The 14,161-nt window shown below is 33.2% G+C and overlaps 1 protein-coding gene across 1 annotated transcript; it reads left to right on the top strand.

The window, feature by feature from the left end:
- Nucleotides 1-6,177: 6,177 nt before the first annotated feature.
- On the top strand, nt 6,178-9,734 carry LOC143579849 (uncharacterized). The gene is made up of 7 exons (XM_077063030.1): nt 6,178-6,754; nt 7,096-7,258; nt 7,339-7,624; nt 8,193-8,277; nt 8,458-8,548; nt 9,297-9,376; nt 9,459-9,734. The coding sequence occupies exons 1-7, from the start codon at nt 6,194-6,196 to the stop codon at nt 9,717-9,719; spliced, it is 1,527 nt and encodes a 508-aa protein (XP_076919145.1). The 5' UTR covers nt 6,178-6,193; the 3' UTR covers nt 9,720-9,734.
- The last annotated feature ends 4,427 nt before the right edge of the window (nt 9,735-14,161 follow it).

The following is a 14,161-nucleotide window of genomic DNA, read 5'->3' as shown; positions in this document are numbered from 1 at the left end:
GCATATTAAATTACTAGATTTTATCCCCCATATTACGGGGGTTGTTTTACATTATTTGTTTATTTTTATATATGTATATTTGGATTTTAATTTTATTTATTTTAAGAAAGTTAATAATTAATATACTTGAAGTTTGATGATTAAATGGTTTCATAAATAAATAATATGTTATAATCCGGTTTAAAAGCTATCTGGGTTTGGTGATACCCATTACCCGTTTATTTTCTTTATTATAAAATTGTTTCTTAATTATAAATAATATCTTTTTTTAAAATAAAATAGGATATTAATTTTTAGTATATTCCTATTTTATAGGATTTTCATATCAAATATTTGATGGGATAATTTTTTAATATAATGAGATGTTATAACCCGTTTAAGAGCTATATGGGTTTAGTGAGACCTTTACCCGTGAATTCAGGTCAAATACGTGAGAAGCATTAATATACAAACAAAGTAATCTGATGGCCTGAGAGAATGGTTGTTTTACATTTTTCGTTTTTTAATATTTATTTTTTGGATTTTAATTTTCTTTGTTGTAAGAAAGTTAATAATATACGTAGGGTTTGATGATGAAAGGGTTTCATAAATAAATGATATGTCATAACTCGTTTAAAAGTTATCTGGATTTGGTGACCCATTACCCGCTTATGTTTTTTACTATAAAATTGTTTATTAATTATAAATAATATTTTTTCTTTTTAAATTGGATATTAAATTTTAGTATATTCTTATTTTGTAGGATTTTCATATCAAATAATTAGTAAGATTAATTTTTAATTTAATGAGATGTTATAACCCGTTTAAGAGCTATCTGGTTTTGGTAAGACCCATATCCATGAATTTAGGTTAAATCAATGGAGACCTCCATTTAAAAATCAAGTAATCTGGTGGCTTCCATAAAACGGGGGAGCGACCACATCACGACACATAGGATTTTTGAGTTTTCGTTTATATATATATTATAGATTATTATTTTTTTAAAATAATTAACTGCTCATTAACAAGACAAATTCGATAACTTCTATAATAAGCTTCTATATCCATATTTTCTAAATCATTACATAGAGAAATAAAAATGAGAAAACAACTAAGAGTGTGTATTTCTTAGAACTTGATAAATTCATATTTAACCAATTAAAACACTAATATATGATACTTTGAAGCATGAAGAGATTGAGGTATTTTTAAATAAATTTTAATACATAACCAATAGTAAGATCACGCGTAGCTATGAGACATTTTGCCATTATGTCATTTTTTATAAAAACAGTCATCACTGACTAGGATATTAAGTGTTATAAAATGACCGATTATATTTATTTACCACTACACGTGCTCTTTATATTTCACCAAAGTACTTCTTAATCCTTTTTTTTCTTTATAAATTATGTGTATGTTGTTAAGTGCATGACACATCATGATACATGCATGGTTATGGTACCATAAAGATTGACTTTATCCACCTAAGGTCAATGATTATCACAAATTTAAGTTCCAAATTTTGAATTGTTCACAACTTCCATCATTATCATTCACATATTTCTTGTGAGCTTGTTCTACCTTTTCCCATGACAGAATTTCTTTTATAAACTTTTATTTATTATTTATTGTTATTATTATTATTGTCATAAAATATTGATTTTATTGATTATAGTTGGTTGCTCAATTTTATTAAATTATCTTAAATATATATAAACGAAACCTTTAAAAGCTCTCTGGTTGCTTCCTACATTCTCTCAAGTTACCAGATTGTTTTATTTGTAAATTTAGGTTTCTCATGCATTTGACCCGAATTCACGGGTATGAATCTCACCAAACCCAGATAATCCTTAAACGGGTTATAACATCTCATTATATTAAAAATTAATCTCACAAAATATTTGATATAAAAATCATATAAAATAGGGATACAATAAAAATTAATATCCAATTTTTTTAAAATGATATTATTTATAATTAGGAACAATTTTATAGTAAAAAATAAGCGAGTTATGGGTCTCACCAAACCCAGATAGCTTTTAAACGGATTAAAACATCTCATTTATTTGTGAAACCCTTTTATCATCAAATCCTAAATATATTATTAACTCTTTTACAATAAATAAAATTAAAATAAAAAAAATGTTATAAACGAAAAATGAAAACAACCCCGTGATACGGGGGATAAAACCTAGTTTTCAATAAATGATAAAATTACTTTAAAAGAACAGTTGGATCAAAATTGTTATAAAAAATGAAAATCGAACACATGAAAAAAAAACAAAAAAAAAACCCTTAGATTATATGAAAGTGATTATTAATTTGTTCATTGCATAACATACACGTTTTTATACTATAACAAGTAAGATGCGTATGGCACTTTTAAGTCTTTAACCGACACTCACCATGCGTCAGACAGTAACTATTTACCATATTTGGCAACAAACATTAAGTTTTAAAACATCTAACCATCAAAAAAAAAAAAACCCTAGCAGAATAAATGTATAATATTTATATATGTGTATATGTTATTACAACTTGTAGGTTTTAGAATTAGAATTTTTCGATACTTTAAAAGTTTAATCGGATAATTCAAAAAGAAAATGATGGTATAACAACGTACACCCATTTACAATTGATGTCAGGTTACCACTAGTTATTAGTGCTGCTAATTAGTAGTAAGTTAATGTTGATGACACCACTGACAACCAATAACGACTGACAATCGGTTTCAATACAGTTTTTAATCAATCATGCAAACTCCCAACTTCCAATGGTATTTTAATTAGGTAACATAAAACTTGTTCTTCTTCTTCTTATTTTTTTTTTTTATTTTAAGTAATATTCCTTAACTAATATGAGCCGGTGACAATTAAAATCTACAACACACCAGATATATCACTCTTTAATTCTACCTATATTTATTTGTATCGTATTATAAAACAAAAAATTAAAACAATGAAAATCTTTAATGATCCGACACGATATTAAACTCAGATGTAAATTGTCATACATTATAGACACGTTTTATAATAAATTTTAAAAGTTGTTAAGTGTTATCATACTTGATCTTGCTTGTTCAAATTCATAAAATTCATATCATGAGAATTTAAGGAAATGTAAAATAGAATTAAAAAAACATCAATTAAAGTGAAGTATTGTACTATTGCTTACTCTACACATCCACATGCTACTCAAAAGAAACATATGGTTACAAAGGAGTCCATGTGAACTTTGTGTTAGCTAATTGAATTTCAATTAAGCCATTGTGACATCATTATCAATATTTTGGTGATGGACACATTTGAAATAAAGGAGAAATTTAAAGAAGAAAAAAAAATTTTGGTGGGGGGGGGGGTGTTCTCTAATGTAAAAAGGCATAATATAGAAGGATATGAGTATGGAAGTAGGCCCATTTGTCTGTTTTTTGTGTGAGAACAAATGAAGGATTTAAATGACACCACAATACCATCTATATCTATATAACTTTTATATATATATATATATATATATATATATATATATATATATATATATATAGCATTAAAGGCTCATCTTTTCTTTCTAGTTTCTACCCATCTCATCTTTCATCATTTTTCTTCAAAATTTTTCATTTCAAGATTCTTGGTGTTCAATAAAAACCAAAACTTCATATAAATCTTGAAGAGAATAACATTAACCACATCATGTCTATAGCTCAAGACCATAATTCAAGTTCACCACAAAGTGAAGAAGTTGCCATCTCTATTCACAAGGCTGGTTTTCACTTTCTTCCCTTGTTTTTAACATTTTTTTCTTTGTTTTCTTGATTCTATTTGTTTATCGTATGAAATCGCTTATGGGTCTTCGGTATTCGGGTTGTTTGTTGCGAAAGTTATGATCTTTTTAAGTTTCTAGCATGTGGGTATGTTGGTTTGTGGTTCATGCTGATCAAGTCTTAGCTAAATATCAGTTAATTACTATATGCAAGAGACAAACTTTTTGTTGATAATATCAGTTATTAGGATGATCTTTTAGAATCGATTTTTTTAATAACTTAAAAACTTGAAAAGCAGTGATTGTATCGAAACAGAATGCAAACAGGCAACAAGCGGCGATACGAAGTTTGCATAGTAATGAAGTTTCTATGCACATTATGTCCATTGCATTTTGCACAATAATGATATGTGTTTATGACATTAAAGAAGTTATGACTTTATGCTAGTTTTGGGTAACAACTTTTCTGTTTGTTAGTTAATCTTGTCATATAGTTTATAGTTATTTTATTTATTTATTATGAATAAGTTTATGTTAATCATGAAAGTTTGCCTAATTCTTGGAGGGAAGATCAATCGAGTTCGGTTCGGTTCGATCTTTAATTCCAATGCCAAAAGATTCATATTTGTGGCTTTTTTTTGAGTCATGTCACTTTTCAGATTCATTATAGAGAATTTCCTCAGGAGCAACAAATTGGAGCTTTTATTAAAAGCTTTTTGAACCAAAAACACTTTCTCATCCATGCCAGCAAACCCTATTGATTTTCTATTTTTAGCTTAGTTTTTATAAAATAATTTAAGCCCATTATTATTAATTTCTAAAGTTGGTTTCAAGATTTATGTCCCTCATGATAAGGGGTGCTTTAACTAAACAACTCATGATGTTGGCACTCACTAGCAACAAGATATACCAAACTAACACATGATGTGTCTACTTATTATTTCCACTTTAAAGACGGTGAACTCGTTACTTAAACCGATTAAAATGTGAACATTGTTCGTGTGTATTGCGTGGGTGATTCTTGTATAAAATGTGAACAACTTGTTTTTACACACACACACACACATATATATATATATATATATAGGCTAAGTATAAAATGAAAACCCACTTGAGTTGTGAAAACTTTAGAAACCCATTCTCAACCACATGTTTTTAATTAATGTTTAAATCTTGTGGTCCACAATTAAAGTGAATAAAAAATGTAAATATAAATATAACTTTTTCTTTCTCCTAAAAACATATATAAAAATTAGTAAAAAAATATTAAAAAATAGCAAAACAATTTTTTTTTGACGTTTCGATGGTTTGTATTAAATGTTACAACATATATTACACGTAACAAAAAAAAACCGATGTTACATAGGGTTTTCGCAACTCAAGTGGGTTTTCATTTAACCTTACCCTATATATATATATATTCAGGATCAAATACATTTTATTCATTTTATTCTTAACATGAAAACAATGAAAACCAATTTGTTGTTATCATTAGGTTTGTTTTTATAATTGTTTGATGTTATTTTTTGTTCGTATTTGCTAATTTACATTTATGAGACGTTATGAGTATTTGTTGATTTACATTTTGTTGTTATTATTAATTTTTTTTCTTACATTGCTATAAGTCTTTACTGTTTTTATATTGTTGCTGATTTTGATTCTTTTGTTGTTATTATTAGATTTTTTTTTGTTATTATAAAGCATTGCTTATGTAGATTGTATTGTAGTTGATATTGTTTCATGTCTTCTCATTTTTGATAGATTGATATTATTTCCTACATTCTCATGTTAAAATTATTTTGTACATAAACCTTCCCATATATATATATATATAGAACAACTTGTTTATATACTTGTACTAGAATTTAAATTCTATTAACATAGTAAGTAAAAAGTTCCTGATATGAAGGAATAAAAGCAATCATAAAAGGCTAATCCTTGTTTAGAGGCAAAAAGTAATCTCACTTTTAATGAACTTTTAATCCCACTTACATGTCTTATGATCACAAGCTTACAACACTAAGAAGCAGTTAACGACTATTTATCGCTAGATTAGTGGCGTACTTTATGCAACTCGAAAGGCGAAAAAAGTTATATGTGCTTTTAACTTGACATTTATGTTGTTGGAATAAGCTTGACATAACTAAACTTGGTGGAGAATGATTTGGATTGCATTATTTATCAAACAAATCTTCAAAAAGAACCAAAAGTTCTTTCCTTTTTGCAATCCAAGGGTGTTTCTTAATTCTTACGAGTTCAAAAGGCGAAATCTTCGTTGTAGTTGTTGGTGTCATGGGTTGAAAGCGATCGTGTAATATGGAATGATCAAAAATAACAAAGTAACATACTGCATAGATGATAGATAGTAGACGGTGTTAGATTTAAATGTGACAAGAACTTATTATTATTATTATTATTATTTTTGTAGCTGCCTAATGTTTATTAGTTCATTTTCATGAATTTTGTTCATTGTTTTCAGGTTGAAGAAGAGATTTCTACTGCGACCGATACACCAAACAGGAAAACACAAAATCTGTTCTTGGAGATACCATCAAGAACAACACAACCGTCTTCGTCTCACGAATCTGTTCAAATCAAGATAAACTCATCACCAAATCCCAAGAGAGTAAATTTCAATCTAGCATCACATATAAGAACAAACGCAAATGCAAATGCAAACGCATGTTCTGCTAGTTGTGCTTCAAGAACAAAATCATCAAAGAAAAGTTTGCTACCAAAACCAAAATTTATAAACAAGAATACCATTCTTGATGTAGAAAATAATAATAATAATAATAATAATAATAATAATAATAATAATAATAATAATAATAATAATAATGTAATGCCAGCAGCCTCATGTTCGGTGATGCAAGAAAGGCCTTCAATACCGCGATCATGGTCACTTACCAAAATGTTTACCCCTCAAAGGACATCTTCTTTGCCCGTTACGCCCATTATACAGTCGGATCAAGAATCTGTACTGGGAAACTCAGGTGGTTCACTTAATTTGGAGGTATGTTGACTTTCGGCCCGTTAAGTGCTATGTGTTGACCATAGAAAGTTGGCAAATGGGTCAACTTTAATTGTATTTTATATCAGACCGGTGACACGCAAAAATGTTAGTTAGACAGGGAACGAGTCTGGCAGGTGAAAGTTCCATCTGACTCATTCCCTGTCTGATTACTTTGTTTTTAGTACTAATAAATGATTTATTTTTTAGAATTGTTTTCTTTTTTTAATTTTACCATAATAATTGTTTTTTTGGTACTAATAACTGATTTATATTATTTAGAAAATAATGAAAAAGTGTTTTAGACGTGTAAAACGTTTTAATTATTTATCGTTTGTTTGCAGACTAAACTCAATGTGCATATAGCGCGGTCACGTTCAGTCCCAGTCCTCAATAAAGATACAAGTATCAAGACAATCGAATCTTTTTTCCGCGTGATTCCTTCAACTCCACGAGTGAAAGATTTCGATACCGTTTCACCAACCCCTTCTCCAATTAGTGACAAGGGTGATTAAAATTTATAAAGCTTGAATCTTTGAGTCATATTTACATATTTGAATCTTTGATCATAAAACATTTTTCTTTAGATAATGAAGATATACCCGAAGAAGAGGCGGTTTGCAGGATATGTATGGTTGAACTATGCGAAGGCGGAGAAACACTAAAAATGGAATGCAGTTGCAAAGGCGAGCTCGCATTGGCTCACAAAGATTGTGCGGTAAAATGGTTTAGCATCAAAGGTAACAAGACTTGTGATGTGTGTCATCAAGATGTCCAAAACCTACCAGTGACACTTTTAAGGATACAAAGTGCTGTTAGAAACCGACACACGGGTGTAAGTAGATCACAACCAATGGAAGCAGACGGGTTCGGGTATTTTAACCATAGCCATCCGTTTTGGGTCATTCGTTAGTACTTATGGTTTGATACTTTTATCGGGAGCAAACTGTAGTTTTCGTCTCTGTGCTTTGTCCAAATATGTGGTTTTAGTCCAATAGTTTCAAATTTGCGATTTTCGTCCCTATGGTTTCATTTCACTTTCAATTAAACCCGAATTCATTAATCTCGATAAGTCTGGTCATTAAACCCATCAGCGTGTCCTTCACGTGAGGGGCAGTTTTGTCCCTTTTCTCCCAAAATAAACCTCAGTCCTGATTCACAAGCCCTCTCACGTGAGGGGCAGGGGTGTATTTTGGGGGAAAAAATGACAAAACTGCCCCTCACGTGAAGGGCACAACGATGGGTTTAACGATCGACTTAACGAGATTAGTGACTTCGGGTTTAATTGCAAGTGAAATGAAATAACAGGGATGAAAATCGCAAATTTGAAACTATTAGACTAAAACCGCATATTTTAACAAACCACATGGACGAAAACTGCAATTCACTCTTTTATCAGTTAATATTTAATGTTAAAACCACTTATATTCGAATTTGGCAGTGATGTCTATAGAGTGTGGCAAGAAGTGCCAATTCTTGTTATTGTCAGCATGTTGGCTTACTTCTGTTTCATTGAGCAACTTTTGGTAAGACTCATAAGTCATAATAATATCATTAAAGCCCGGTTTGGGATTGCGTTGACAAACTGATTATCTTATTATTTTGGAGCGACATAATCAGTCTGAAACGCAATCCCTAACACCCCCTTATTTAAATTCGAGGTTTTGAAGGATAATAGTTTTGACAACATTACATTTTGTATGAAGATCGGAAACATGGGTACAAGTGTGATTGCGCTCTCTCTTCCATTTTCATGTGTTTTGGGTCTTCTTTCATCCATGACATCTTCAACCATGGGTAAGCACACGGTCAAAGTCTGACTCGTTTTAACATAAGTTATGGGTAGAGGAGTAAACGAGCCGAGCCCGAGCTCGGCTCGTTTCGAGCTCTATTTTTAAAGCTCGAGCTCGGCTCGTTTACTATTTATTAATTATTTTTTTTATTTATGTTTATATATATATATATATATATATATATTAAATTGTAATTTTATGTATGAAATAATGTATATTATTTAGTTATTTTTTCATAACATTATATATATATATTAATTAATATTATTAAATATATATTAAAAAATTATATAAATGGCAGACTCGTTTAGGCTCGCGAGCCGGCTCGAGCTCGATAAGTGAAGCTCGGGCTCATGCCCGTTTATTAAACGAGCTTACTTTTAGGCTTGAGCTCGGGCTGGGGCTCGATCGAGCTTTTTCACGAGCCTATCTCAAGTTGCTCGGCTCGTTTGCGCCCCTAGTTATGGGCCAGCCCGTTAACTACGGTCTATGCGTTTAGAAAGCAACAAACCAAATCAGACGGGGTGGCGGGTTGGTAAATGCATTTTGCGTAGTATATCAGTTTTTATAATAAAATGGTTTATGAATATAATACATATGCGTAATTGCATACTGTAAAAATGAACTATGAACCAAAGCGCCTAAATCTCAAACTGGTCGACTTGTTTCGGTTTAGACGGTTCTGTTGCTTTCTACTGTTTATGAACACCTATCATATCTTCTCATATCTCAAATACTTTGTTTGTTTACAGTAAAAAGAAGATTCGTGTGGTTATACGCATCGATTCAGTTTGCATTGGTTGTAATGTTCGCGCATATTTTCTACTCTCTCGTAAGAAACCAACAAACTATATCAGCTTATCGCACATGAAAAACAGTTACTGCATGATTATCTTATTAATGATAATTTTCAGGTTCATGTTCAGCCCGTCTTGTCGATACTGCTTGCGACATTTGCAGGCTGTGGGATTGCAATGAGCGGCAGCTCAATTATCGTCGAGATTTTAAGATTAAAAAGACGGTGGTTAAATGACAGATCTGCAAATCAACCAATAAACTCACAGATTGTTTTACGCCCTGAACCGAGACACAATCAAACTGCATCCTCACAGTCTCAAGCTGTTCCTCAACAAGCAACTGAAACTAATAATACAGAAGCTTTAAGAGGAAGCTAAATCATGATTATATTGAGATAATGAGTGGTGTGTTGTGTTTGTTAACAATGATGTTTTATAAATTGATCCATGGTTGTAAAATCGGGAAAAAATTGGCTATTAGTCGCAGACTAATCGCTAATCACTACCTTGTTGATTAAATTTTTGGTAATCTGCGACATTAATTACTAATAGTTCCTTATTGCGCCGAATAAGAGATGTGAACAAGCCGAGCCCGAACTCGACTAATTGCAACCCTGTACATAAATTTTTGGTTATTGCCAACATTAGCCACTAATTGGACCAAATTAGAGATGTGAACGAGCCGAGCCTAAGTTCGACTGGGTTCGAGCTCGGCTTGTTTAACTTGCAGAGGGCTCAGGCTAGGCCTGTTTCGAGTTCTATTTCTAAAGTTCAAGTTCGACAAGTATACTATGTATTAAAAAATTTCTATATATTTATAATTAACTACACGTTCTTTTTAATTATTATTTTATATATATAACATAATATATAAAAATAATTAAATATATATTATACATATAAATAACTAGCTTTATTTAAGCTTAGGCAGTGTTATAGAGCTCGCTAGGCGCTAGTCAGGCAATGAGGTAGTGACTAGCGATTAGCCTAGTCAGGGGTTTTAAAACTATGAGCTTAGGATTCGAGCATTTTAATTAGCCGAACTCGAGTAGCTCACAGGTGGCTTAGCTCGTTCACACCTAGGGCTATTCACGAGTCGAGCTCGAGTCGAGCCACGGTGGCTTCGAGCTCGGGCTCGAATTTAGACGAGGCAACTTAGATAGGCTCTAGCACAATTTTGAAGTTAAATGAGCTTGAGATCGAGCCAGCGAGCCGAGCATGGGTCGATTTTGGCTCTGTTGCAAAAATGACGCAACTCAGCTCAGGATGTTTCAAATCAAGTTTTTTTAGCTAGTTTTCTTCGAGCTTTTATCAAGCGAGCCTCGAGCCCGAACTTTTTGAGACCTGTTCACACCTATAGAAGCATGTCTACTGCAAAATTTTACATATAAAAATGTGTGCATATTATATAAATTTGTTTTTTTCAATCATACCCGGTGGTAATCCCACCAACAGCAAAATTATAAGTAGGATCTGGGGAGGGTGGGATGTAGGCACACCGTACATCTCTATCCAATAGAATAAGAATAGAGAGGTGGCTTCCAAAGAGACCCTCATCATATTATATAGATATGTAACTGAAAATTATTTATAAAAATTCAAATCCAATTAATCCCGATTACTAGCTACTTCCACACCACTAATTAATCTAAGTCAGTCAACAAACAAGAAATTGATTTAAAAACCGAAATTCAGTCATCATGTAACATGTATTATATTATAGTATTATAATTATAATACTAATCAAACAGTAAACATGTAACGATTAACATTTAACAAAGCTAATAACCAGACATAAATAAAATGCTTATAAACTCTATATGTAAAGAATATAACAAATGAATCCATAAGATCCAGCTTAAATCTACATCATAATAACATATCAAATAATAATCATAATAACTGTAATAATAATAATAATAATAATAATAGATCTGGATCTAGAATGTTTAGAGAAACTCCCTGCGTGCAGCAGAACTAAACTCGGCTCTTCGAATATTCTGCTGCCGCTTCTTATACACCACTCCTCCGATTCCAACCACACACACAGCAGCAATCACTCCAATCGCAATTCCAGCCTTCTTTCCGCCGCTCATTCCTCCAGAATTAGATGTACTCTTCTCTTCACTCTTCACGGTCGACACGTCAGCAGCGTCCGCAGCCTCCGGCGCCGGTGCCGGAGTATGAGATGAGGAGTTATCAGCTGCCGGAGTAGGAGCAGGTGGTAGATCTGATGACGGTGAAGATCCGGTTGCCGGTGCGGCGGCGGCCGGAGGAAGTGGCGGTGAGGAGTCGTCGGAGGTACCGAGGTGTGGTGACGGTGCCGGTGAGGTTGCGGTTGGATCTGAGGAAACGGTTAGGGTTAGAAGAGTGAAAGCTAGTGTAATAAACAACCACCTGGCAGTGATAGACATTGTTGCTGAAGAGTAAATGAATAGAAGGAAGATAGAATGGAATGAATGTAGATCTAGGATTGGAGAATGAATAATAATAATATATAGATAGATATAGATATAGATACAAGGAAATTGAATCTCGTAACAAATATATGTGAGTGGAGGAATAACCGTGAAGGAAGGTTGCGGGAATTAAAAGCTGTGAGCCCGTTTGTTAGCTGGCATTTATATTTTATAGAGGAGAGGTTTTGCAAAAGGTGGTGACGGTTACGCAGTTTGTTGTTCGTTTACTTGTCTTTTTAATGTGATTGGATCTTTTTATTTGTTAACAAAGGAAAAGTTAAAATATAAAGGGAGACAAAAATTAGAAGTGTAAGAAGGATTTGTGGGCACACAAAAAAAACCCTTAAAGAAAATTCCAAAAAAATCATAACTCAAAATATAAATAAAAAACGAAAAAGTTTAAAAACCAAAAATATTTCCTTCGTCATTCTCGTTCCAAAAACAAAACAAAAATTCCGAAAAGACACAGTGCAGAGACAAAAGACACAATGACGAAAATGAACAAAAGACACAGCCATAACTAAAAAAAAGACACAATAAATCGCAAAATATAACATAATGTCGAACAAAATATAAATTAATATAGCACAATATCAAGAAAAAAAGACATAATGTCAAGGAAAAATACACAATCAATGACGAAAATAAACACAAAACACAATGGTCTTTTTACTCAACATTGTGTCTTTTTAGAGTTTTTTTTAAGAACGAGGAAGACGGTGGAAACATTTTTGCGTTTTTACTTTTTTTGTTTTTTTATTAAATTTTGAGTTATGAATTTTTATTTTTTATTGAAGGGTTTTTTTATGTGGCTATTAATCTTTCCCATCCTTCTTATTTTTGTCTCCCTTTACAGAATAACTTACCATTGTTAATAAAGGTAATTTATAGATATACCATGATCATTAGTCATAACCTTACCTCCTTAGTATAATTTGTTTTTGTTACTATTATTGTTTATCTTACTACTAATACTGCTATTTATTATAATTATTCTATCTACTTTTTTTTCTCGTTAGTACTAAATATTACACTTTCCCAATAGTCTATTTTATACATTATTTACTATTCTACTATTATGTTGTTTGTTTTTGGAGCCGGGGGTCCCTTGGAAGCAGCCTCTCTATTCCCCAGGGATAGAGGTAAGGTTTGCCTACATCCCACCCTCTTCAGACCCTACTAATAGTTTTGCTATGTGTGGGATATACTTGGTATGATTATTGTTGTTGTATTCTTTTTATTGAAAGATTAGACGTTACAATTTTGAAGTGGAAGAAGTTTATGTCTTTGTTGGACGGGCTATGCAAAACATGCTTCCGTCGTTTGATGATCTGAAAACGAGGAACATTATAGTATGTCTAGAGATGTGCGGCTGAAGAGGTAGGTCCCAGCAGAGCCCAGTTGGACCCGCAAGACTCTCCTTGAACAAGGACGTCTGCGCAACGACCAACTGCTCCAGCAGGACCCACCATGCTCAGAGAACCTTACGCGCAGTACGCCAGCTGTACCCGCAGGGAAAGCCTCCCAATGGTGAAGTACCCCGCCTGTTCCCGCAGCTGCGGATACAAGCCATCAGGGAAGGCTACCCGCACTAACAGTAAAGCTACACGCACAAGGCATTAGCTACTTCAGTAGTCACATGAAGGAATGAGCAAGGCGGGAATACTCCCGCCTAAATGAGCCAGTCCGTATGCTTCTGGAAGATCTTTCGTACTATACCTACTAAGGTATGGGCAGAACAGACGATTTGACCAGAACAGCCCATGAACCAATCACAAGGTGACAGCTCACCGACAACAGTACGAGGAGGAGCACCCTCTAGTACTGTTTGTCACTATTAGCCGCTGCCTACTCACCAACCCTTACGATGGGACGTGCGCAGCCTACAGTTGGTGGAACAGTGCGTAGCCGGCAGTAAAGGAACAGTGTACAGCCGACCTTGTTACTGTTGGCCGTAGCCTATCCACCAACCAGCATGGCCTGTGCGTAGTCCACTGTTGGTAGAACAGGAATACTATTCAGCCGGCTGTACCTTCTAGGAAACCTACCTTCGGCTATAAATACTCCAACACCTTGGAATGGTAAGGACATCATCTGATATCTCATCTTATCTAGCAATCTCTTAATATACACTTATATTCAGAGCAATCTAGTCTGATTCTCACGCCGGAGGGTGGTCACAATGAGGAACCCCCCCCATTCTCAGTGACGAGCTTACGGTGTCTGTTTTGCAGGTCATCTGAAGAACAATCTTCTCTGCTGAACCTAATCCTCGTGGGAAACATTACTTAACCCCCAGATTATCTATAATCTGCCCAGGGTTCACTTAGTGTTTCTTCAGCGGCTTTTGTTTGAATTCGT

Source organism: Bidens hawaiensis, unplaced genomic scaffold (genome assembly GCF_021521415.1).
Source record: "Bidens hawaiensis isolate Kalapana, Puna unplaced genomic scaffold, B.hawaiensis_p1.1 tig00029992_1, whole genome shotgun sequence".
NCBI classification, from domain to species: Eukaryota; Viridiplantae; Streptophyta; class Magnoliopsida; order Asterales; family Asteraceae; genus Bidens; species Bidens hawaiensis.
Note: the sequence above shows the minus strand (reverse complement) of the source record. Positions and strands in the feature narration are given on the sequence as shown.